At 39.5% G+C, this 24,225-nt stretch overlaps 1 protein-coding gene across 3 annotated transcripts in view; it reads right to left on the bottom strand.

Moving 5' to 3' along the window:
• CHD6 (chromodomain helicase DNA binding protein 6) overlaps positions 1-24,225 on the bottom strand; it is a 213,559-nt gene that overhangs the window by 128,929 nt on the left and 60,405 nt on the right. For 2 of the 3 annotated variants that reach the window (XR_004032897.1, XM_030825214.1), the window contains exons 1-2: positions 19,550-19,607; positions 2,170-2,690 (exon numbers count right to left, since the gene is read on the bottom strand). Coding sequence is in view for 2 of the 3 variants with exons in the window: in XM_030825214.1 (XP_030681074.1) it covers positions 2,170-2,690; positions 19,550-19,582 (554 nt within the window). In the remaining variant the exon portion in view is untranslated. Of the gene's footprint in view, positions 1-2,169; positions 2,691-19,549; positions 19,608-24,225 lie in introns of those variants that run through there. The other variant, XM_030825215.1, reaches the window with a different exon arrangement.

Raw genomic sequence — 24,225 nt, 5'->3', positions numbered from 1 at the left:
AGCAGCCTTTGAAAACACTACCAAGCACTTCTCCAACTCACTTATATTTCATACAGCCTAATTAGATCAAATCAAGTTGCGTTAATATTGCTACATTTATATAACAAAGACTGTACATTTTCATGAGACAGAATCCTGATTTTGCCTATACATTTGGCATCCAACACTTTGTTAAATGCCTCCTTATTCCCCCAAAATGGAATTTATGACAGTGTTTGCATACTCATCACTTTGTTTCAGACCTCATACAATGTAAACATGAATTCCTTAAAAAAGGAGGAGTTGATAAAACTGTTAACATCAGAAACCAGTGGCTAAGTGGGCTCAGACACCTAAGGCTTTCTAATGTCTTCTAGATACAAACCAAGACTTCTTATTAGGGCTATAAAACCCTCCTCTAATTACCTTAAATTCTCAAACACAATCTTTATTCCTTATTCTTCTCTGTAATAATAATAAAAAAAAGTTGCCACACTAGCTCATGTCTGATCCTCCTTCTTTATTTATGCTATTATCCCAAAGCACCACTTCAGCTCCTCCAAAGTAATCTGGAGATGAAAATTATTTGCAGAGGCTGAACAGTCACTCTGCTACTCCATCCACACATTGGAGATTAGAGTATGCTCACTAGGTTCACTAAGAAACAAATCCTGTACGGTTTTAGTTAGGCAGAACCCTGAGTTTTGCCTACCTCTCTCTTGGCCGTCTGTAAGGTACTTTATGGGCATTTTCTGTAACCTACATTCCTGAGATCCCACCCAAGTTTCTTTGGTAGATGAAAGATGAAATCCCCTGCCAGACAGAAGGGAGTGAATATTATGAGGCAAAATTTTAATTTGGATTAAGAAACTACCCATCTGGTCCCAACAAGCTGTCCTTCTGAAAAAGAACTGAACCATATAGTAAACTCCAGGTTGCAACACACCACTTAAAATGCATTCTTAAAATTACCTCCTTCATGCCTGACCAACACAGTGTGATGGCCTCATTACTTTATGTTTTGTTAGTATCCACATCTGTCTCTGTGTTTTTTATGAGTGCTCTTGGTCTAAAATAATAGATACATAGATAAATATAATTAACCTTCCCTTGCACTTAGATTTTAGACACGTAAATTCCTTAAGATAGAAATCATGTATTTGGTGTTTCCTCAAAATTCTAAATATAAAGTTCTGCACAAGGAATTTAGAAACAAAATGAGAAATATCATATTTGTATATGATGACAGATACTGAGTTTCCGGCACAAGGAATGCATTTGCTGTCTTGGTAGGATCTATACAGTGAATCTGTACCTATGCATTCTGGTCTCTCTGTAAGTCATTATGGTCTCCTCTGGTCTCATTTACTCAGCATTTCCTAAGCACTTGTCAATGTGTCAAGCACTGTGCTAGACAATGAACTCGATAAACAGATCAGGAATGGTCCTGTACTCAGAGCTTGGAACCTAGGGGAAGCTAGTCAGTCCTCACCTATCTGGAACTCTGTGCATACTGATGGCTCTCTCAGGCTTCCTGTACCACTGATTCCTGTGACTGTGCATCCTCCTCATACCAGCTCCTCTGCCACTCTACACCACTGCTGTTCCAAAAATCACTGCCCTCTGTATCACACCTGGGATGTCACTTCCCTTACACCCTGCGCATGTTAACATTTTAATTCTTTTTAGTCCAAAAGGAATGGCAAGAAACTGCATGGTCAGTATTAACTAAGGTTATCTTTCTCTCATTAGGAGGTAAGAAAAGTGGTTCATTTTTGGCTGAAAGCTAATATAGACACAAAGAACATATAAACATGGGATATAGGGGGTACATCTACACATCTGGCAGGATACCAGCTAGCAACTAAAGAATGCTAAGTACTAAGACCAAAAAGAATGGTTGGGGTCTGAAGGGGGTGGGGAATTCTTGGGAGTATCCTAAAAACACAAATGTCGTTTTTGAAACACCATGACTTCAGCAATGCAATGAGAAAACAGCAACCTCCAAGGACAGCCCCTTGCATTAGCACCAAGGGGTTATCCCTGCTCCCCATCCTATATAGGTGAGATGTGAAGCTTAGGCTCACAGGAGTGCAGCAGCGTTATGCCTAGGGGCTTGGGCTAATGCCAAAGGCAAATCATTCTGCACTGGCACAGGCAAGTGCTCAGAGAAGGGAGAAAGGAATGTACCTGGCCTTCCTGGACTTTGTCCTGGCTGCAGAGTCAGTGCAGCTCCTCTTCTCTTTGGCCTCCTTGGTGCCCGAGGCCTCCCGGGGCTTCCGTGCCTTCTTTGCCCCATCTTTTTGCTTCGGCTCTTTGTGCTCCTTGGCCTTCTTCGGCTCCTTGGCCTTCCTGGGTTCCTTTGGCTCTTTCGGTTCTCGTTTCCTCTTTGGCTTGGGCTCTCTGTCCTTGCTTCCCTTTGCTGCACCCTCCTGATCTCCTGGCTCCTTTTTCTTCCGTTTCTTCTTCACTCCAGTACCTCCTCCTCCACTGTCCTCCATCCCATTATGGGATGTCATTTTCCTAGGAAAAAGGGTAGCAGCTTCCTCTTCAGCAGTATACAGGTCCTTCTGAGGCAGACAGTGACTAGCAACATCTTCAATTTTCTCTTCTTGATCAGTGCTGCAGTCAAATGGGGATGGAGATTTGTAGTCAAAATTGACAGAGGCATCAGACATTGGGGAGTGATTCAAAACTTTTAAATTTGACAACTGTAAAAGAGAGAGAAACAAGCATATTACCCTTCCAATTCATGCTTCAGACAAAGAGAATTACCCAGTTTGAATACATGGATTTGCTCAACAAATATTTACTGAGTTCCCACTCTCTGTTAGTTCCTATTGTGCTAGGCCTCGGAGACAGAGTGGCAAACAGGACATACACGGCCTTTACACTTGTGGAGCTGTGCCAACATGTTGTTAGCATACTAAATCAGGATCATTCAAAGGTACACCTTTGATTTTAACTAAAAATTGTGCTGTTCTGTATGATCATCTAATCTAGCCACCAGACTGAGCACCAAATAACCTTTAGCCACTTGCAAAAACCAAACTACCTGTATAGGAGGAAGTTTTATGGTGACAGATGCCATTAGAAAGGATGTGTCACAGGTGCTGAAGGCATCCCTAACATGGAAGTTGCAAAGCTGTTTTTGAGCACCAACAAATAAAAGTACAGCCCCCCAAAGTGACTGTTTTTTAAGAAAACATCTCTTTGGGTTTAGAAGTTATATCTCATTCTTTCAGGTCTGGTGTTGCAAAAAATATTTACAATTTCACAACAAAGCTAAGGTTGGTGATAATCGGTAACAATGTGGGCGTTAGTTTCAAGGAACAGCACCTTCTCCTTGGTCTGGAACAAAGAAATAACTTAAGAAGAGCCTGGGAGGGACAAGCAGGCTTTCTAGGAAGACGGTTACAATCATCTTTGCATGATGGCTTAGAAACAGCACCATTTGTGAGGAACCTGCTCTCTTAACAAGAGGCCTGGCGTGTGCTAAAGGGCACAGACAGTTGCCCAGGTGGCATGGTTTCCCTTCAGTATGCCGGTTACCCAATCTGTGCTCAGACTTCCTGGCCCACCCTGGTAGTTACAGAGACTGTAACATTCAGCTGCATATTCCCCCTTCTGTTTTTCCAGTTTCTTTCCCTAGTCCAATGCTCCCAAACATAACATTGAGAATCCCAGGAGAAAAAGATGAAAGAAAAGATTGATTTTTGGGGGGGCGGGGGGCAGATCTTTATCATATCAATACAGTCCAGCCTCATAAGCCTAAACACAAAAGGAATTGGTCATTCTGGCAGGACTCACTACTTTCAAAATAAATAAATTAAAAAATAAATAAATAAAAGGAAAACAATTCAGTTTGATGATCTCATTGCTGACTGAGCACTTGAGATGGCTTTGGAAAAGGAGGAGCTAAGTGGACATAAAAGGAATTTAAAATCAAATACAAAAAAAAATGGTTAAGGTGGTAAATTTTCCATCATACGCTTTTACCACAATTTAAAAAACTGCTTTAATGGGATATAAGGCAAAAAGAAATCCAGCAGTGAGGTGGCAGGTATCCAGCTAAAGTCTGGCTCCTGTGAAGTGCAGAGCTGTCCTCACAAGATTCTTGAATTCTGTGCCAAGGATGCCTGGCCCTCAAGGAACGAGTTTTTGCTTAGCATGCAAGGGTGTACAGACTGAAAAAGGACGAGTCACAGGTTTCTTAGGCTTTCAAAGATAAAAGATCTACTCCCACCGAGGCAGCTTTCTGAAGGTCAGAGTGAGACCGTCTTTTCAGCTCATATCTCATGTCCAGGTCCCTTTTCTGAAGGACAGGGGTTCCCAAAGAAGCTAGAAGCAGGTGACAGTAAGGGGGCATTCAATCCTTAGGCAATAGCAAGAGCAGCAGCTAACATTTATTGAAAACATGCCATATGGGTACACTAGGGCTTGTGCAAGCCATGTTTCATGACCTCTAATCTTTAAAACAATCCCACAGGGTCAATATAAAGATGCCAATTTTGTATACAGAGAAATGGAAGATTAGTGATGTTAACTGATATGCCCAAGGCCATACGGCTACTGAGTGCAGGAGCCTGGATTTGAACTCTCCATCTGGCCAAAGCTGACACCCAATTCATTGAGCATTGTATGACCTCCCGGGGAACTACAATGATTGCTAGGCCATGAGACCAGCATGATGAAACTTGGTTAGAAATGTTAAATGCAGCCAGGCATAGTGGTTCACACCTGTAATACCAGCACTTTGGGAGGCTGAGGTGGGAGAACTGCTTGAGGTCAAGAGTTAGAGACCAGCCTGGGCAATAGAGCAAGACCCTGTTTCTACCAAAAAAAAAAAAAAATTTAAACATCTGCCAGCAGTGGTGGTGCACACCTGTAGTCCTAGCTACTTAGGAGGCTGAGGCAGGAGGATCACTTGAGCCCAGTAGTTTGAAGTTACAATGGGCTATGACTGTGCCACTGCACTCCAGCCTGGGCAACACAGCAAGACTCGATCTCTTAAAAATAAAAATAAAAGTTAAATGTGATGGCATATGCAATCACTTTGGAAAAGGTCATGCAGTTCTTGATGAAAAAGCAGGTGTTAGTAATAAAATATATAAAATTATAATTGAAAAGTCTACCAGAAATGTTTGTCTTTTTAAGGCACCTTGTTGGGAGCTTTGAAAACATATTTGCTGAAGATTAAAAAATATAAGACAAAAAAATAATTTCTTTCATGTGTCTCAAGGTCAGTGGGGGGAAAGGCAAAGAGCCTAAATAAAAGCTTTGTTTCAGCTTCTACCAAGGGCATTAAATCACCACTTTGAAACTGGCCCTAAAAGGAACAGGTTGGAGATGATGGGCCACAAGGTGCCAAAAATATTTCACAAATTATAACAACAGTTTAAATAGAGACAAGAATCTAGGGAAACAAGAATGAAATGGAGAGGGTCCACTGGTAACACATGCAACAATGCTAGCTCATAAACTGCACTGTTAGTAAAAAACTCGTTTCTGTGATTCAAAATTATCAGTCCACAATATTCCTGGAAAACACACTTAAATACTTGAATCTAGATAAACTGGATCAGGTCAGTTGAAAAGGAGCTAAGAACTAATGAAAAAATTACGGCCCTGGGCAGTGGTTCCAAACAGAGGTCCATGGACAAACCTTTAACAATTATTCAAGAACTTGAAAGTCAAAATAGATTCTAATTAAGAAAATCATCCAGAATAATGAGCATATCTGCTACAGAACCTTCTTCATCAGTTATAACCATTTCTACACCTTTTCAACAGAAAGCCTTGAAATAATATGCTAAAACTCAGGCAACAAAATCCATTAAATTTCAGTACATCAGGTTAAAAAAAATTAAACAAGCATATTTCACTGTATTTTTTTGTTTTGGGTCAGGAAACATATATTTCTATCTGTAAGGAATCCATACATGGATATCTGACAATCATTGCCTGTAAGCTGCTTCCAAGCTAGTACTGTTCTCTATCCAAGCTTCTGAGGAAGAGAGAGAGAGCTTTTCACTCTTACTCATATAAGCAGTATTTACTGGCCATTTACATGTTTCTTTAAATATTGGCATGGCAAACAGGTATATATAGAGATGTGAAGGTTGAAAGGGAAGATACTCTCCAAGTTGTGATGACATTTCCCTCTCCCAAATTTGGGATGATTCTTTCTTTGAAAGAAAAATTAAATAAAGTGATAATATAATACTATTAGACTTCCCCCAACTTTCCTAAAAGGTATGCATATTTTATGTGAAATATAGCAATTAAGGAATTTAAATATTTTTCATTTAAAACTTTAATACACTTATCAAAATTAATAACTTTTGCACTTTAAAGAACATTATCAAGAAAGTACAGTTGGCCCTCTAGATCCATGAATTCTGCATCTATGGAGTCAACCAACTGAGGATTGAAAATATTTGAAAACAAACAAACAGTTAAAAATGACAATACAACAATAAAAATACATATTTAAAAACAATATACAACAACAACTATTTATGTAGCATTTGTGTTGTGTTAGGTATTATAAGTAACCTAGAGATGATTTAAAGTGTATGAGAAGATGTGTATGGGTTATATACAAATACTACACCATTTTAAATAAGGGACTTGAGCATCCTCAGATTTTGGTATTCATGGAAGGCGTTAGAACAATCCCCCATGGACGCTGAGGAACAAGTGCATAAAGAAAATCCCCAGAATGGGAGAAAATATTTGCAAATTATTTATCAGATAAGGGTCTAGTGTCTACAATATATAAAGAATTCTTACAACTCAATAATAAAAAAGAACCAAATTCAAGGCCACAATGAGATACTATTTTATACCCACCTAAGATGGCTATAATAAAAAAGACAAGACAACAATAATTTTGGCAAGGATATAGAGAAATTGAAACTTTCATACATTGTTGGTGGGAATATAAAATGGTGAAGCCACTGAACAGTGTGACAGTCCTTCAAGAAGTTAAACAGTTAGCAAATGATCCGGCAATTCCATCATAGATACACACACACACACACACACACACACAGAACTGAAAACAGGTGTTTAAACAAAAACTTACACACAAATGTTCACAGCAGCACTATTCACAATAGCCAAAAGGTGGAAGCAACTCGGTCCATCAACAGACGAACAGGCAAACAAAATGTGGTATGTCCATACAATGGCATATTATTCAGCCATAAAAAGGAGTTAAGTGGGGCCGGGTGCAGTGGCTCACACATATAATCCCAGCACTTTGGGAGGCCAAGGTGGGCAGATCACATGAGGTCAGGAGTTCAAGACCAGCCTGGCCAACATGGTGAAACTCCGTATTTACTAAAAACACAAAAATTAGCCAGGTGGGGTGGCATGCGCCTGTAATCCCAGCTACTTGGGAGGCTGAGGTAGGAGAATCGCTTGAGCTTGGGGGGCGGAGGTTGCAGTGAGCTGAGATTGCGCCACTGTACTCCAGCCTAGGTGACAAAGTGAGACTCTATCTCAAAAAAAAAAATAAAAATAAAAATAAAAAAATAAAAAAGGAGTGAAGTACTGAAACATGCTACACCATGGATAGACCTTGAAAACATGCTAAATGAAATCAGCCAGACACAAAAGGCCACATATTGTATAATTCCATTTATATGAAATGCTCAGCAAAAAACGAACTCAAAGAGACAAATTGGGGGTTACGAAAATGTTCTGAAATTAAATAGTGGTGATGTTTACACAATCTTGTGAATATTCTAAAAACCACAAAATTGCACATTTTTAAAGGGTGGATTTTATAGTATGTAAATTACATTTTCATTTTGAAAAATCCAGTACTAGGACATACCAAAATTGGTGCTGTCAAATATTGCTGGCAAGAGTATCAACTATTAAAAGCCTTTTTTTGCAGGACACAGTAGCAATATGTAGTGAATTCCTGTAATTTTATGTTGCCTCAACATCCATTTTGGATGTACACTGGACTTTCTCATACCAGAAGTGGAGCTTGATCACCCTTGATACAGTTTCTACCCTTGACCCTGCCTCCTCCCAGTTTCTCAAGGTGGTCAATCCAGATATCTGCCTTTTACAACTGCCTCCTGGTGACCACCCACCTATGGGACAGCCAAAGAGCCTACCTATGTGTCTTGCTCCACTGACCCCCATACCCTGCATGGACTGCCCAGATACACCGCAGTGACTCCAGTGAACTCTAACTGCTTGCTCTAAACCCAGCAATTAGAACTCCCTGCAGGAAACCTGCTTGGGTAATGGGTAATGGCCTGGACCCTAATAAAGGCTTTGATCTATGGTTTGGTTCATCTTTCTTTCTTGCTCTCCACACACTGACTGAACATGCGTGCCCTGGACAGCTCTTCACTTCTCACTGGCTCTGTGAGGTGTGCTGCTCTCTTCTCTCTAGGATCTGCAAGTAATAAAACTGCTTCTGTTATTTCATGTTTTGTTATGCTGTCTTCTCTGTATCTCACCTGACTGACACACATTAACCTAACTCTCCTCCTGGTCAAGGCTCTCCTAGAGAGTGGTTATCTTGGTAGGAATAAACTGGACACAGGACACAGGTTAGACGAGCCACAAGGTGTCTGCCAGTATAAATAAGTCTTCTGTGAGAGGGACACCTGGTCACTGGTCACTTGCATTAGGCTGCCCTTCAGGATAGAGAAGTATCTGGTGAAAGGCACACTGTAAACACACACGACCACACCACTGGGGCCCCATTAGGGCAGTGCTAGAAATTACAGCCACTGTCCAGGGAGCGACCTTAAGACCAAATTAGAGAAAAATACAACAAAACAATACTAAAATTTTAATTGTGGATATCCTTTTAAACGGGGCAACTTCTCTTCCAGGGCATAAATAAAGGAAACACATAATAACTCCAAAGGATTATGTGTAAGAATATCTGATACACAATTGTGTTTAATAGAGAAAAAAGGTATAAATAACCTGTTTGCCAATCTTTAGGAAAATATTTAAATTAATAGTACACCCATCATCTGGAATAACACTATGCAGCCATTATTATACAGAGGTTTAAAAGACATGAAACATGTCTACATTTGGGAAGCAAAAAAAGAAAACCTATGGTCTAATCACATTTTTGTTTTTAAAAAATACTGTATGAATGCTAGCTTTTTAAAACAATTTTTTAAAGTCTGCAAGGGCACAGACCAAATGTTAACCATCATTATATCTGGGCGATACGACTGTGGGCAGCTTTCACTTCTTTTTTATTCTTTGTTTTTACCTGTCTCCCATGAGTAGAATGTAAGCTTCAAGAGGCAGTGATTCTGTGGTAGTATCTAGAAAAGTACCTGGCTTATGGTATAATTCAATCCTGTGGTTACCGAATGAAAGAAACAGTTATCTACAATTTGGAAAAGAGAAAAAGGAAGTCTACAGAATTGTACATGTAAACACAAATGGCAATAAATATCTGTGCATAGAACAAATAATGGAAGAAAAACAAAGTGTTAATAGTAATCATTTGAGGCTATGCAAATTTGGTTTATTTCTAATAGACATCTACAATTTCAATAATGAGAATGTATTATTTTCATGGTATTTTTAACAGAAAAACGTTCACATACATATTATAGAAGAATTTTACAGACTTCCATAATAAGCGGGAAAAACTGTTTTACCAGACAATTCATGTTTCTCCCAATCATAAGGATTCAAGAATCAAAGGCAGCATGAGAGGTGCCAGCACTGAGAGATTACATTTGACTGAGGTGCAGGACAAAGTGTGCACTTTGCACCTGGGCTGGAAAGGCCACCACAAACCCTTCATCCAGCTGTGCTTCCTTGCACCTCCAACCCAAGTAGTGAGCAAGGCCTGGCCGGCTCCTGCTGCTGGCTGGCTTTGGAGTCTTCTATCTTCTCCAGCAGGGAGAAGATGGTGTTCTGTGTTAGAAATTAGCTAAACATAAAAATGAGTAGAAAAGCTGATCAAAATTTGCAACCTTCTATCTTTTTTTAAAGTTCAAATAATAAAAATGAAAATTCAAAGTAAGAGGTAACTGTTCCTATTAATAAATCAGTTTGTGGACAACATTTCAGGTAGCTAAAGTTATTTCCTAATTAAAATTAGGATTGTGTTAGTTTTTTCACCTTTACTTTCTTCTGAAAGATTTTTTTTTAAACAGGTATTTGACTACAGAACATACTAAATGCAGAAAAAAAACACCCCACATGTCCTCAGCTTTTATTTTGCTGCAATTGTACTGGAACTTCAGCAAAGACGTCTGTGTGGAATTAGCAAGACTGACCAGAGTGGGGGCAGGAACAACGTCTGATTGTGCATTTGTATGTCTCTTTCTCTCTCTCTTTCTGCATTTAGTATACAGACAGTCCCCGACTCATAATGGTTTGACTTATGAATTTTCAACTTTATGACGGGTTTGTCAGGACATAACTTCATCGTGAAGTCCAGGAACATTTCTATTTCAATCTATCTCTGCTGAGGAGTCCTGGGCTTTAGGTGACAAAGCAGGTACTTTGATCCTGATGTTCTTCACATAGTCACAGCTGGTTAGAACCAGGAGGAAGAGAGTTCAGTCGCAGGTATTTAAGGATAATTCAGGTGGAGAAATCCAGTAGGCTCTTGGATAATTTTCCAGGAAAAATTTCTACAAGAATGAATTAGACTGCCCAGCAAGAATAAAGAGAGAAGAGAAAACAGGACCAAATCCTGACACACACACTAATGTTTCAGGATCACCAGAGGAAGAAGAACCTACAGAGTGAGAAGAAACAGTGAGATAAGCGAAGTTCGTGGGAAAAAATGTAAGACTGAAAGCATGGTATCCCATAAGCCTGAAGAAGAGAGCATTTCAAGACAGAATCATCACAGGTGTCAAACGCTGCTGAGAAGCAGGTAAGTGAAGCACTAAAGAGTGGTCAACAGATTTGGTAATGTCATTTTTTTCAAAACCTTTCCACCCCCAAATACTTGACTCTGTTATTTTTAGTCTCCACCTCTGCTTCCATATTTTCGCAATTAAAATGGGGAGACGGGGATAGGAGATATTTTTATGATGTTTCAAGAGTCTTGGAAATTTGAAATCTCTAAATCTGCAGTCAACCTAATTCTTGTTAATTCTAGGCAGTAACAAAAACTGTGGGCTAGTATATGGCTAAATTTAGATGCTGACAGGGAAGAATTAGAAGGAGAGAGGGAAAATAATAATAACTGCCTGTGTTGTTTTTGTAAACTACTTTTATTTCCAACTATGGCTTTGGGTAGACCAAAACCTCATAGTAACTCAATTTCCTAATCTGCCTAAGTGGAATGATGTTTGCTCCACCAACAAAGGCCAGGAGGTACGTCTTTTAGAATTATTTGGTGATATATTCTAGGACAAGTAGATGCTGAACAGAATCTAGTGGGGTGAATAAGACTATTTTCTTACCTCTTCATTCCTGGCCCACATGTAGTTTTACTATAGCTTTGGGTTACCAGAGGCCCTAGGCCCAAAACTTAGGCCAACTCTGCTCCTATCACTCCCACATAATAAACCAGGACACCGGCCTAGAGTTAGAAAGACTGTATTTGGCTGGGCACAGTGGCTCACGCCTGTAATCCCAGCACTTTGGGAGTCCAAGGCAGGTGGATCACAAGGTCAGGAGATCGAGACCATCCTGGCTAACATGTTAAAACCCTGTCTCTACTAGAAAATACAAAAAATTAGCCGGGCATGGTGGTGGGCTCCTGTAGTCCCAGCTACTCGGGAGGCTGAGGCAGAAGAATGGCGTGAATCCCGGAGGCGGAGCTTGCAGTGAGCCGAGAATGCGCCACTGCACTCCAGCCTGGGTGACAGAGCGAGACTCTGTCTCAAAAAAAAAAGAAAGAAAAAGAAAAAGACTGTGTTCATGGATAAGGAATTGTTCTTTTATATATCTCAGCCTTGTAGTCACAATGACTCTGAGCACCCAGAATTGTTCTGATATTTTAAATATAAAATGGATGCCAAGGCCAGGTGGGGTGGCTCATGCCTGTAATCCCAGCACTTTGGGAGGCCAAGGCAGGCAGATCACAAGGTCAGGAGATTGAGACCATCCTGGCCAACATGGTGAAACCCCATCTTTACTAAAAATTCAAAAAACTAGCTGGGTGTGGTGGCGTGTGCCTGTAATCCCAGCTACTCAGGAGGCTGAGGCAGGAGAATTGCTTGAATCCGGAAGGCAGAGATAGCAGTGAGCCAAGATCACGCCACTGCACTTCAGCCTGGTGACAGAGTGAGACTGTCTCACAAAAAAAAAAAAAGGATGTCAATAATAATAATAATAGTTAATTTTACTAACAATTGAGTATTAGGAAGATACTAAGCTTATTAAATGTATCACCAAAACAACCTTAACATAGAGGCATATTATGCTCCATTTTAGAGAGTAGAAGCCTAGAGAGGCTAAATAACTCAACTTGGTCCCATAGCTAGTAAGCGGTAAAGCTAAGATTTGGGATTTGACTCCTATTTCAAGGGCCATTGCTTTTAATCACTTCACACTGTCTCGTGTACTGGATACAACAAACTTAGAAATAAGAATGAGCAAGAACCTCTAACCAACCTCTATTTTGTTTCCATCACCCATTCCCCAATACACCTGTATCTCTCCTCAACCTTTCCCCAGACGACTTTCAATTCACTAACTTTTCCTCTTCTACCCATTTCTTCATAAATCCACTTGTTCTCTGGATCAGATGACAAACATATCAAGAATAAACAATTTATTAAGTGGACATATATTAAATAAATGTAGTAGGACATATATTAAATAAATGATGTCTAAGACTTTTCAGCTTCACCCAGAAGGGTCCCAAGATGAGGGTCATTTTAAACATGGACTTGGCAGCTACCAAAGATCTACAACCACCATCGTAAGAATGTAGTTTGTTAGCAGCAGACATATTTCTTTTATCCTTACAAAATGAGAACGTTTTATTCTCAGTATCTAAACATCATGTAGTTCCTGGACAGTAAGTTCATGATAAAGTTACAAACCATATCAAAATGAAAAAGACGCTCCTGTTGCACTTTCGGTTTTTTCATAATACTTTAACCCTTTGGGCTAGTTTTCCCAAGGATGAATCAAAGTTATGCAGAGCGGCCAGGCACGGTGGCTCATTCCTGTAATCCTATCACTTTGGGAGGCCGAGATGGGCGGATTGCCTGACCTCAGAAGTTTGAGATCAGCCTGGGCAAAATAGTGAAACCCCGTCTCTACTAAAATACAAAAAAATCAGCCAGGCGTGGTGGCGGGCGCCTGTAATCCCAGCTACTCAAGAGGCTGAGGCATAAGAATTGCTTGAACCCGGGAGGTGGAGGTTGCAGTGAGCTGAGATTTTGCCACTACACTCCAGCCTGGGCAACAAAGCAAAACTCTGTCTCAAAAAAAAAAAAAAAAATTTGGCAGAGGAAGACAATTCTTCACAGTCACATCAATACTCATGTGCGAGCTAAAAACGTCACAGATCCAAATCCTTCATCATCACTTTGAAGCTGCTTCAAAAACTTGGTCATCAGAGCTTCCCAGACTCCTCTGGTCAAGACAGGAGACGAAGCAATTCCATTAGTTGTTTCTAACTAGCCTTTTTTATCATAGTGTTTTCTACATGTAAACTTACAAGACTTACAGCTTCTTTATGCATAGGATTTTAAAATTAGCAGCTTATTTCCATTAAAATTTTGTGTGTCTCATAAATGCTAAGTGATGTATTTGATAACATTAGTAACTTGAATTAAATGAACCACAGTGCAATTTAAATATTAAATTTTAATATTAATATATAATTAATCATACTATAAATATTTTAATATTTTATACTAAAATTAAAATATTAGTATTTTAATACTAAAATATTACATATAATATACTATATAATCATATGTACTATGTTATATAATATGATACTGTATCATAATCCTATTACTGTGTATGTATAGTAATATTACCATATCATAGTAATATATGATTACTATGTAATATTTTAGTTAAAATTGTGTCAACTTACATACAATTTACTTTGGTCTTATAAATACCATAAACAAATGTACCGGCACTCTATGATTCTAGTCAGGATGGGCCTCTGAGGTCGAGTTCAAACTCCCATCTCATGCTTTCTAACATACAAGCAAAGAATTAGGAGAGAGAGGAAATAATAACTAATAAGTTCTGGAGACAGGCAGCTTACTGCTTACAAGGCATATGGCACAGCTGCGCAGCTCAACTTCTCCGGATGTCCTTCTTTATATGAAGCTAAAGCCTATCCTCTTCTAACTCTCCCCATGTGTCCCATTATCTTCCACAGGTCCAGCAATAGACACATTTAACCTCTTTTCCACGTGATGCCCTTAAGTCTTCTTTCCTCAGGCTACACAGTCCTAGCTTCATCCACAGCTCACATGAAACAAATCAGCGTTATTTTGCCATCCCAGTGACTTTATTCTGGCCTCGAGTGTATGTTTCAGAACATAAAGTGAGTAAGAATAATGAAAAAAAATATATTAAGATATGTTCAAAGAGGGAAAAGCATTTAATGCTCAGTCTTCTTTTCCTTTTTGGAGGAGGCAGGAGAAGAGGTGGATAGATCTTTTTTAAGTCCTTTTGAAACATGATTCTAGGGTGAGGCTCTTTAGGCATCTAGGCTAGTATTAGCCCAGATGATCTTCAGGATGAGGCCAAAAAGTCTTAAAAGTAAATTATTCACTCAACCATATTATTAACTTTGCTATTCTTCCTCTTTCACTATTCTGAATTATGGATCATGATTTAGTGATCCATACTACTAGTAAACTGAGTCCTCATCTCTCCCTAGAGGACTTCTGGGACCAATTCTTTTGGGAATTATTCTTTGTCCTAGTTCACCCTTGGTCACCACTCAAAATTTAGCACCACATACCAGGCCTTTCCTTTCTCCCTTCCCACCATGTCTTTCAACTTCCCAAATCCACCTATATTACCCTCTTCCCTCCTAAGCTTTCCTCCTGAGGCCCCTGAAGCAAAAAGCCTGAAACCTAGCTCCCCACAGAAGACACTGCCTCTTTTTAGAACACTCTCAATTTCTTTGGTGGGGCTGACCTTCCCTTGGCCCCCATACTCTCCAATTCCAGAGCATGATCTTCCACCACAAGGTAAAACTCTGGCTCTTCCGAGGCATATTTCATCCCCTGGTTATATTAATAGTTTGTAACCAGGCTAGAAATTTCTTGAGAAATTGCTTTAGTTACTACTGGACCTGACCCCAAGTAGAACGCAAATATTTCTGAATTAATATTAATGAATTAATGCTGAAAAACTCAACAAATATTTGTTTAGTGAATAAATTATACCCATATTCACTCCAGGGAAGAAAATAAGGTCTAATAATCTGAAAGTCTTTGAGATTCTCACAGTGTATCTGAAGAAAACTCTTCCCATCTTTATGTTTTCTAGAGGACCGAAGAATGAAGGGCTCTGCTTACCCAACTCTTGGCATGGGGTCAGGAAGCAAGATTCTCCTGTAGTTACTCAAGTCAGCTCCAAGCTGTCATCCTACTTATATTATGTATTTCTATTGCATTCACTGCTTATTAACTGTCTTCTACACTGGATATGTGGTCCCAAAGCCCTCTTACCCCTTAAGATGACACCTGCCTGCAGACCATATTATACATTACATATTTATCATTTTTTATGTTTTTCCCAGTGCCAAGCAAGGAGCTGAGATGAATAAAAATCAATATTCCTATATCACAGTTTTGTTGCTGCTAACATTAGGATGTGCCCTCTTGCAAAGAAGTATTTACAACCATATTATACATCAATAGTGCCACATAGGTTTTCAATGATTAGAGTTCACATTTTATTTTTATAATTTTTTTCTGCCTAGTTACGCTTAGTCATCTTAAGAATTAAAATAATGTATTTCTTAGAAGCAGTTTAGTTCTTTTTAATGTAGATAAAAGTCTATAGCTCTCCTGAGTGATTCACTTTTAAATGTTTTATTAAAGTCTATTTTTCTCACAATGATTCTTTAGGCAAAACAAAGTCAATTTCTAAACCCTTTGTTCTAGGCACATTACTCCTATTACGCCCTTTCTGGTTAATAAGAAGCACGATTATTTATTACTGAGTTTTGATTTAATTTGTAAAAATCTATCATCTCAATGTTACCTTGATAAGATTTTGAACAAAGAAATGAGGAATATCAAGATCAGAGTGTATTTACATGCCATTTTTCTCCGGGGAAGAGGAAAATGAATTAATAGGAATGAGGGTTTTTAAAAGGTGGATTTATTTGCTGCTACTTCTAACACCTCAGAATCATGGTAAAAGACAAAGTTTGATGGTTACTTTTACGGTTAAACTGAAAGATTTCCTTGCCACCGACGAACTAAATACCAAGTACTCGACAAATTACCCCACTTAATCCTAATCTTATGATGTGAGGCATGTTATGATTACTTCCATTTAAGTGACAGAAAAACAAGGCTGGCTTTTGTCTTCCAGCTCAAAGGAGGCCAAGGTGCAACTTTCTTCAGTCGTCCTGAATCGGATTCATCTGACACAAGCTGCCTCCGCCATGCTGCTGAAGTTTGACCCCAATGAGATTAGAGTCATATAACTGAGGTGCACCGGGGGTGAAGTCGATGCCATGTCTGCACTGGCTCCCAAGATCAGCCCCCTGGGTCTGTCTCCCAAAAAGGTTGATGATGACACTGCCAAGGCAACTAGTGACTGGAAGGATCTAAGGATTACAGTGAAACTGACCATTCAGAACAGACAGGCCCAGATTGAGGTGGTACCTTCTGCCTCTGCCCTAACCATCAAAGCCCTCAAGGAACCACCAATAGACAGAAAGAAACAGAAAAACATTAAACACAGTGGAAATAGCACTTTTGATGAGATTGTCAACACTGCTCGACAGATGTAGCACCAATCTTTAGCCAGAGAACTCTCTTGAACTATTAAAGAGCTCTTGGGGACTACTGCCCAGTCTGTGTCTGCAATGTTGATGGCCGCCACCCTCATGACATCATGGATGACATCAACAGTGGTGGGGTGGAATGCCCAACTAGTTAAGAAGCACAAAGGAAAAATTTCCATAAGGGATCATTTGACAAGGCTGAACTTACCCGAAATTATACAACTAAATCATAAGGTCAGAGTTTCAATCCTGTTCTATGGAAATCAAAGCTGAAATTCACTCCAGAACATGAGCCTCTTCTGTATTAGGCACTGAATTCTCCATCCTGGAGCCTATATATTGCTTTAACTTGAACATCACTTTCTATTTTCATTCTTTGCAACTTCTTGCAGTTCAGTTATCAGTATGGCCTATCATCAGTATTTGTAAGAGAAGCGGGATCAAGTCTTTCTGAAAGTTGCTCACTTCTGTAACCTGCTTCTCTATCCTATCTAATATTAACTTTTAAATGAAAAATCCTGTTCTGTTCATCAAAATTACCATGAGGTCCAAAACAAAAACCCATCCAACTGAAGCTACGTAACAGCTGGCTAACATACCAAAGGTCTTAACATGAACCAGTAAAATCTCACAAGAAACCAGAATTCATTTTGGTGGAATCACTATAGAATGTTTTGATTTAAATAAATGCTTATCTTAAAGGATGCTTAAAAATAAACAAATGTGCAGATTGCTTTAAGAAATATAAACCTGCTCGGCTGGGCGCGGTGGCTCACGCCTGTAATCCCAGCACTTTGGGAGGCCGAGGCAGGCGGATCACGAGGTCAGGAGATCGAGACCATCCTGGCTAACACGGTGAAACCCCGTCTCTACTAAAAATACAAAAAAATCAGCCGGGCGAGGTGGCGGGCGCCTGTAGTCCCAGCTACGCGGGAGGCAGAGGCAGGAGAATGGCATGAACCTCGGGGGGCGGAGCCTGCAGTAAGCCGAGATCGCGCCACTGCACTCCAGCCTGGGTGAAAGAGGGAGACTCCTTAAAAAAAAGAAAGAAAGAAAGAAATATAAACCTGCTCACATACTACAAATGACAATAGTTTGGAGGGTTTGGGGTTCTCTTCAGTAATGTATTCTTTGAGACAGAGTCTTGCTCTTGTCCAGGCTGGAGTCCAATGGTGCAACCTCGGCTCACTGCAACCTCCACCTCCCAGGTTCAAGTGATTCTCCTGCCTCAGCCTCCTGAGTAGCTGGGATTACAGGCACTCACCACCATGCCCGGCTAAGTTTTTTGTATTTTTAGTAGAGACGCGGTTTCGCATGTTGGCCAGGCTGGTCTCAAACTCCTGACCTCAGGTGATCTGCCCGCCTCGGCCTCCAAAAGTGCTGGGATTACAGGTGTGAGCCACTGCATCCAGCCAGTAATGTGTTCTTTTTAACAGCAGCATAATATTCCACTAGGTGGGTGTGCTGATTTAAACAATCCACTTTTTAATAGATGTGTACGTTCTTTTCCATTTTTGCTATCATACGTAAAACGACAATTTAACCCTTTATACACACAGTTTTGCACATCTGAGTATATCCACAGGGTAAGTTCCTGGTACATGGAACTGCATTCCATGTAGCATTTGCCTATCAGCTGACAACTCTTTGAGCTAGAACAGATATAAATCCAGTGTGTAGACAGTATTTAGTAACTGCTCTTCTTGTTATCTGGCAGCAGATGAATTAACTAATTCCCCAAACCAACCTAGCCATGGAGGACAGACCAGGGGGTAGTCCTTGTAACCATAACCCTAACCCATAACCCTAAATCACCCTATTATTAGACTAGGGTTCCCTAGAAGCAAACTGGAAAGGTAGGAGTGGCTAGTCTCACCCAACCTCTTTGTTACAGAGTCCCAGTGAAAACCAGGGATTTAGATACCCCAGTTCCCAGGCTGTCAATCAATTCTGTAAAAGAAAAACCAGCCCATCAGAAATAGCCCATTTCCAAGAGACAGAGACAGTCTCCCATCTGACCTCCCTGAGTGAGGTCTCAGAGCTCCTTTGAATATATTACACTCACGGCATAGCAGTACCAACCAAGGAAAGAAAATTCTGGCAAGATAAATCACTCTCCATCCTACACGCCCTTCAAAATACCAAATGCCAAAGAGTTGATGCTCCCATTCTTCCAAATATTTCACTATTCTCTCTAGGGGGAACCCATCCACAGATCATTATAAATAAGGAATTTGTAAGTAAGAATGCTTTTAGTTTAACCAAAAATCCAGAAGGATAAATATATAAACTATGAAGAATCGGTCACATCTCTCTTTCAGAAAAGACTCAAAGCTGTTCAAAGGGAGGAAATGTTTCTCTTCTACTTGGCTAATTTGAATAATATTCTGATATACAGTTTTCATTTGAATAATATTCTGATATACAGTTTTCACATACTCCTACGTGAAGATGAACTGAGCAACAAGAAAAATCCATATTATTAAGTCATTCAGAACAGAGCTCTCAGTTACTATAATACAGGCAACAGGGAAAGTACCAGAGATTAAGGGATGAGCCAACACTGCCAGTGTCTCCCCTTGTTGAAAAAGCACCAAGATACGCCAGATGCATTCACTTAAATGAAAAGTGATCACTTACCTGCTTCTCTTTCTTCTGTATTTTCATTTTCATCTATTGAAGGAAGATATTTATTTCTGTAAAACATTTTTAAAAAGGCAAAGATTATGACAAAACCCAAAATAAAACATTTTCAACATCTCCAGATTACTGTAACACACAAGGAAAACAAACAGGAGATTATTTCTGCAGAACATTGATGTCCAACAACCTCCAGAGCTCTAAGTGTACACCTAATTAGATCTAACTCTGTTAGACCCTAATTTATTGCACCCAATAAAATGAAGTCAAAAAGATATTGTCTTTGTAGATTAAATCAGTTATAAAAGATGCTGGCACGTATGAAAGTTAGTGGTAACTAATAAAGGAACAAAACGATAACATGCCTTTATTGAGGGGTATTAGGAGATGGGAAGGAAGTAAGGTAAGCCCTCATCCCTTTTGGAAGAAAACAATCAATGATATCTACAATGGAAAAATCAAGAAAGAGAAATACAGACAATAAAAAAGAGCTAAGAGTTCCATGCAGTTCTCTCTAAGGAGTGAGACAGGATTTGGTATCTTATTTGACAATTTAAACCATGTGCATTTATTACTTGAAAAAATAATTCCATTGCAATATTTCATACGATTTTTTTTAAAGGACTGATTTTACTCTCCCCAGGACTTAAGCCCCCATCCCCACTGCAACCATAATGTCCTTGACGACACTGAACTTCTCATAAATGACTTGTGAGCACCATAAAAGCCCAGTAATTGTCTTTAGAGGTACAAAAGCATGTTGGGGCATCTCAGGGAAAAGAACAAACCCTAGTCTAGGAAACCCAGAGTTTGGGGCTGCCTGCATCACTAACTAGTACTACTGCCTCAGATCTGAAGCTCTTACCCTCCTTATACAAACAATACAAGGATTATAGAATCTCAGGCTTCTGGTTCTAGCTGGGATATAAACACTGCTTCCTATTTTTTGTTGACTTTGATTTCCTGGTCATCCCACACAGCTACAGAACACCACTCACTCAGAAAACCAAATTACCCGTAAGTTTCCTAATTATTTCTCATATCCAAACGAATGTGATGTATAGGCATTAAGTCTTAATAGAGCTTTTAAGATTAGAGCTTTAAGATTAAAGTGAGAAGTATTTGAGGTGGTAGATATGTTAATTAGTTTGACTTAATTATTCCACATTGTATTCATAAATGATGACATCACTTTGTACCCCAAAAATATATACAACCATAATTTGTCAATTTGCAATTTAAAAAAGGTTAAAGTGAGATAGTTCCAATTCTAAGTAAGTTCATGGCATGTTGGACGCAAACAGAAAAATGAAAGACATGATTCCAATCATCCTTGGGACTGCAATTACAGTTTATCATTTTAATGTCTGTCAATTTAGATTTTTTTCCCTCTAAGAGTTAGAGGCATTTTCTATTAAAAGAACCACAAAATGCCATGGAATCTGTCCTAGAGAGACATGTCTACCAAGGTACTGCTGTTTGCAAAGAGTGCAGTGGCCAAGGAGGTAAGTAGTTGGAAAGCAGGCATGGTCGGGTGCTAAGGTGAAGGGGAGGAGGGTAGAGACTAACTGGCTAAATCAGGGAAAGGCAAGTCCAGTTAGTAAATGGTGCTTCTAAGAATCAATGCAAGGGTTAGTGTTTGATAGGACAGTTATTTACCTGAAGAATCCATAAATTCCAGATAAATGGTAAGTGCTCTGAACCAAGGCAATTAAAATTTAGAAAAAAATTATCTCCTAAGCTTCATTACAGTGGAGTCAGTTCTAGGTAACTTACGTTAGTACAAGTTTATCTCCTTTATCTCTATTCTTTAAATTATCAGGCCCCAGAAAACTGACATTCTCAACCATCACAAACTGCCACAAAGTCAAAAATAAATAGGTTTTGGGGAAAATTCCAGCTAATCAAAAAGGGTATTATCAATAAGACATATGTGTAGAAAGTAAAGAGTTTCCTCTTCAAAGTTCCCCTTCTTCTTAAAGAATAAATCGTAAGTGTTAGAAGTAGTAGTTTCTTTTAAAGACTAACTTTCTTCAAGCCTCCTTGCTTTGGGCTAATAATTCTTTGTCAGGCCCTATCCTAAGTAACTGTTGGACATGCTCACAGGCACTTTCCAGCTCACAGCCCATGCCCATTCCTTATTTGGAAATGTTATTGCTTCCTTAAACCTTTCATAAGAACTTCCTCTCCTTCTTTGTTCTTCCCCACACTTACCTATTTAGGAAAGTTTTAGGCTATTAGCAAATTGGGTATTAGTTTAAGAGTGTGAGGTCCAGCTCCAGCCAATGGATGCAGGACACAGCAGTGAGGATGATCCAAATGTGTAAGGGATAAATATGTCTGCTTTTCCTTTGTTCAGGTGTGCTCTCATCATTGTTTCATCTGCGATTGAGTACCCTTTCCGCAGAAAGTAAAAATCGCCTTGCTGAGAGATCTTTTGTCTCTGTGCTGACTTTTCTTTGTGGCACCAATTATTTCTAATAATTTTGGTATTTCTAACAATATGTCTCAAATAAAATTCTGCCCAACAAAATGAAATCATTAAAAATTACAGAAAGGTCAAGTACAATGGCTCACACCTGTAATCCCAGCACTTTGGGAGGCCAAGGCAGGCGGATCACTTGAACCCAGGAGTTTGTGACCAGCCTGGGCAACATGGCAAAAACTTGTCTCTATAGAAAATACAAAAATTAGCCAGTGTGGTGGCTTCCACCTGTGGTCCCAGCTACTCCGGAGGCTAAGGTAGGAGGATCATCTGAGTCTGGGAGGTCCAAGCTGCAGTGAGATCACACTACTGTATTCCAGCCTAGCTGACAGAGTGAGGCCCTGTCTCAAAAAACAAACAAAACAAAACAAAACACTACAGGAAAACTCTACCAATGTTAATAAAAAATTACTTTTGTAATGTATAAAGAACTGATACAATTACGATGCAGCAGGGACATCAGAAAGCACAATTTCTGATTCACTACCACAAACTAGCACTGGAATAAAAATAAGCAGGGCACCTAACACTGCCAGGAATGTGGGAAAACAGGTCCTACTTATCATTGCTAATGGCACTTTAACTGTTTCAAGCTTTCTGAAGAGCACTCAGGCAATGTGCCACTAGATCTATGAACATTTTCAATCCTTTTATAGGCCAGTTCTACTTTAAGGAATATCTCCCAAGGCCATGGCCATGAGCAGGTAGGAAATGAACCTGACGCCTAGGGGAAGGTTAGAGATGAGGTGGGTGAAATGTGAAAATATCCCATCAGACTTGGCCAGTCTCTGAGACAGACAGAATGTGCATGTGAAATCTGAATGACGGCGATGTTACTGTAGAATAACTGAAATAACTAGTTCACTGAAAGCAGACTGGCAAATCTCATGTTACTGTCAAATCATTTCTGGCACCCCAACAGATCACAAAACATACCAGCATGCTGCCACCCCACAAGATAACAAACGTCATCAACATCAATAGGTGTTCAATAAGCATTTATTGACTTGTCCTTCTCCAGACAGCACCCCGTAATTTATAAACACTCTTAAATTATCTCTACTTTTTAAATCTTTTTAAAGGCACACATTAAAAAATATATAAAACAATGTCATCTTTTTGTAAGGCTAAATTTTATGTACTAGGAATAGATGAATAGATACACCCTAAAGCTTGTACTTCTGCACAATGCTGGAAATGGCTTTACAGTCTCTGTTGCCATCACTCAGAAGTTCTGACTAGATCCTTCTGGCTCAACAAAGAACAAATCAAAACGTAATTTCAGGGTCTCAAGACTTAATCAGAAACATAATACAGATAATTCTACAGATAATTCTGTGTGGGCAAACCAGAAAACTTGTCAACAGCGGAAAATATCAAGTGTATAACTTCTGAACTGGGGAAACTGGTGGGAAGCTAGTGGGACTCCCGCTCTCCTTGCTGCATTATGTATGAGTGCTTCCGTAGGAGTGCAGCATTTAATTACCTTAACAAGAAGGTAAGCTGCTAATGATGTAAAAACAATATAAAAGCTCCCATTCCTTCTTATACTCACCCATCTAAGGATGCTCCTATTAAGAAAAATGGGTGCCAGGTTTCAATAAGAACATTTTGAAAGTTTTCTTTTTTATCTTTTCAATTACTATCTCTCTCTCCAGTCCAAAAAATCTGCAACAGTGCCTGTGCCATTTCCAAGTTCCTCAGTGTTGTGTAATGGTAACTTTTTAAAAATAACAAAAAAATCAGGCCACCCTATTCAACCATTTATTCACAGAAATGATTTAAATTCACTATACCTTGAGAACTCTGCCATACTAACAATCCCTGCTCAGTCCAAGGGTCTATTTCATTACAAGAGTGTGTTTTTGCAAACACAAACAAGTGCATACCCAGCAGACCCCTACCAAAGTCCTTCATATTCACAGAAGATGAGAGTAGACCCAACTGAACACAATAACGATGGAGAATTTTGCTGTTAACAGGCCCCTACCCCCACCACTCTATCAGGCACTTTGAGACAGAGTATGTGGGAAGCAACTCTAAAAATCAGACCTACCTCAAATTTTCCACAGTGAACATGTATTTTTATAATCTACTCATGCCCATCTTCAACCTTGAGATTGTTTCCTATGAACCACTCTAACAACAGCAGGCATAAATAGGGTAATCCCACATTGTTATACCATGGGGA

The sequence above is a fragment of the Nomascus leucogenys genome, chromosome 13 (genome assembly GCF_006542625.1).
Source record: "Nomascus leucogenys isolate Asia chromosome 13, Asia_NLE_v1, whole genome shotgun sequence".
NCBI lineage: Eukaryota > Metazoa > Chordata > Mammalia > Primates > Hylobatidae > Nomascus > Nomascus leucogenys.
Note: the sequence above shows the minus strand (reverse complement) of the source record. Positions and strands in the feature narration are given on the sequence as shown.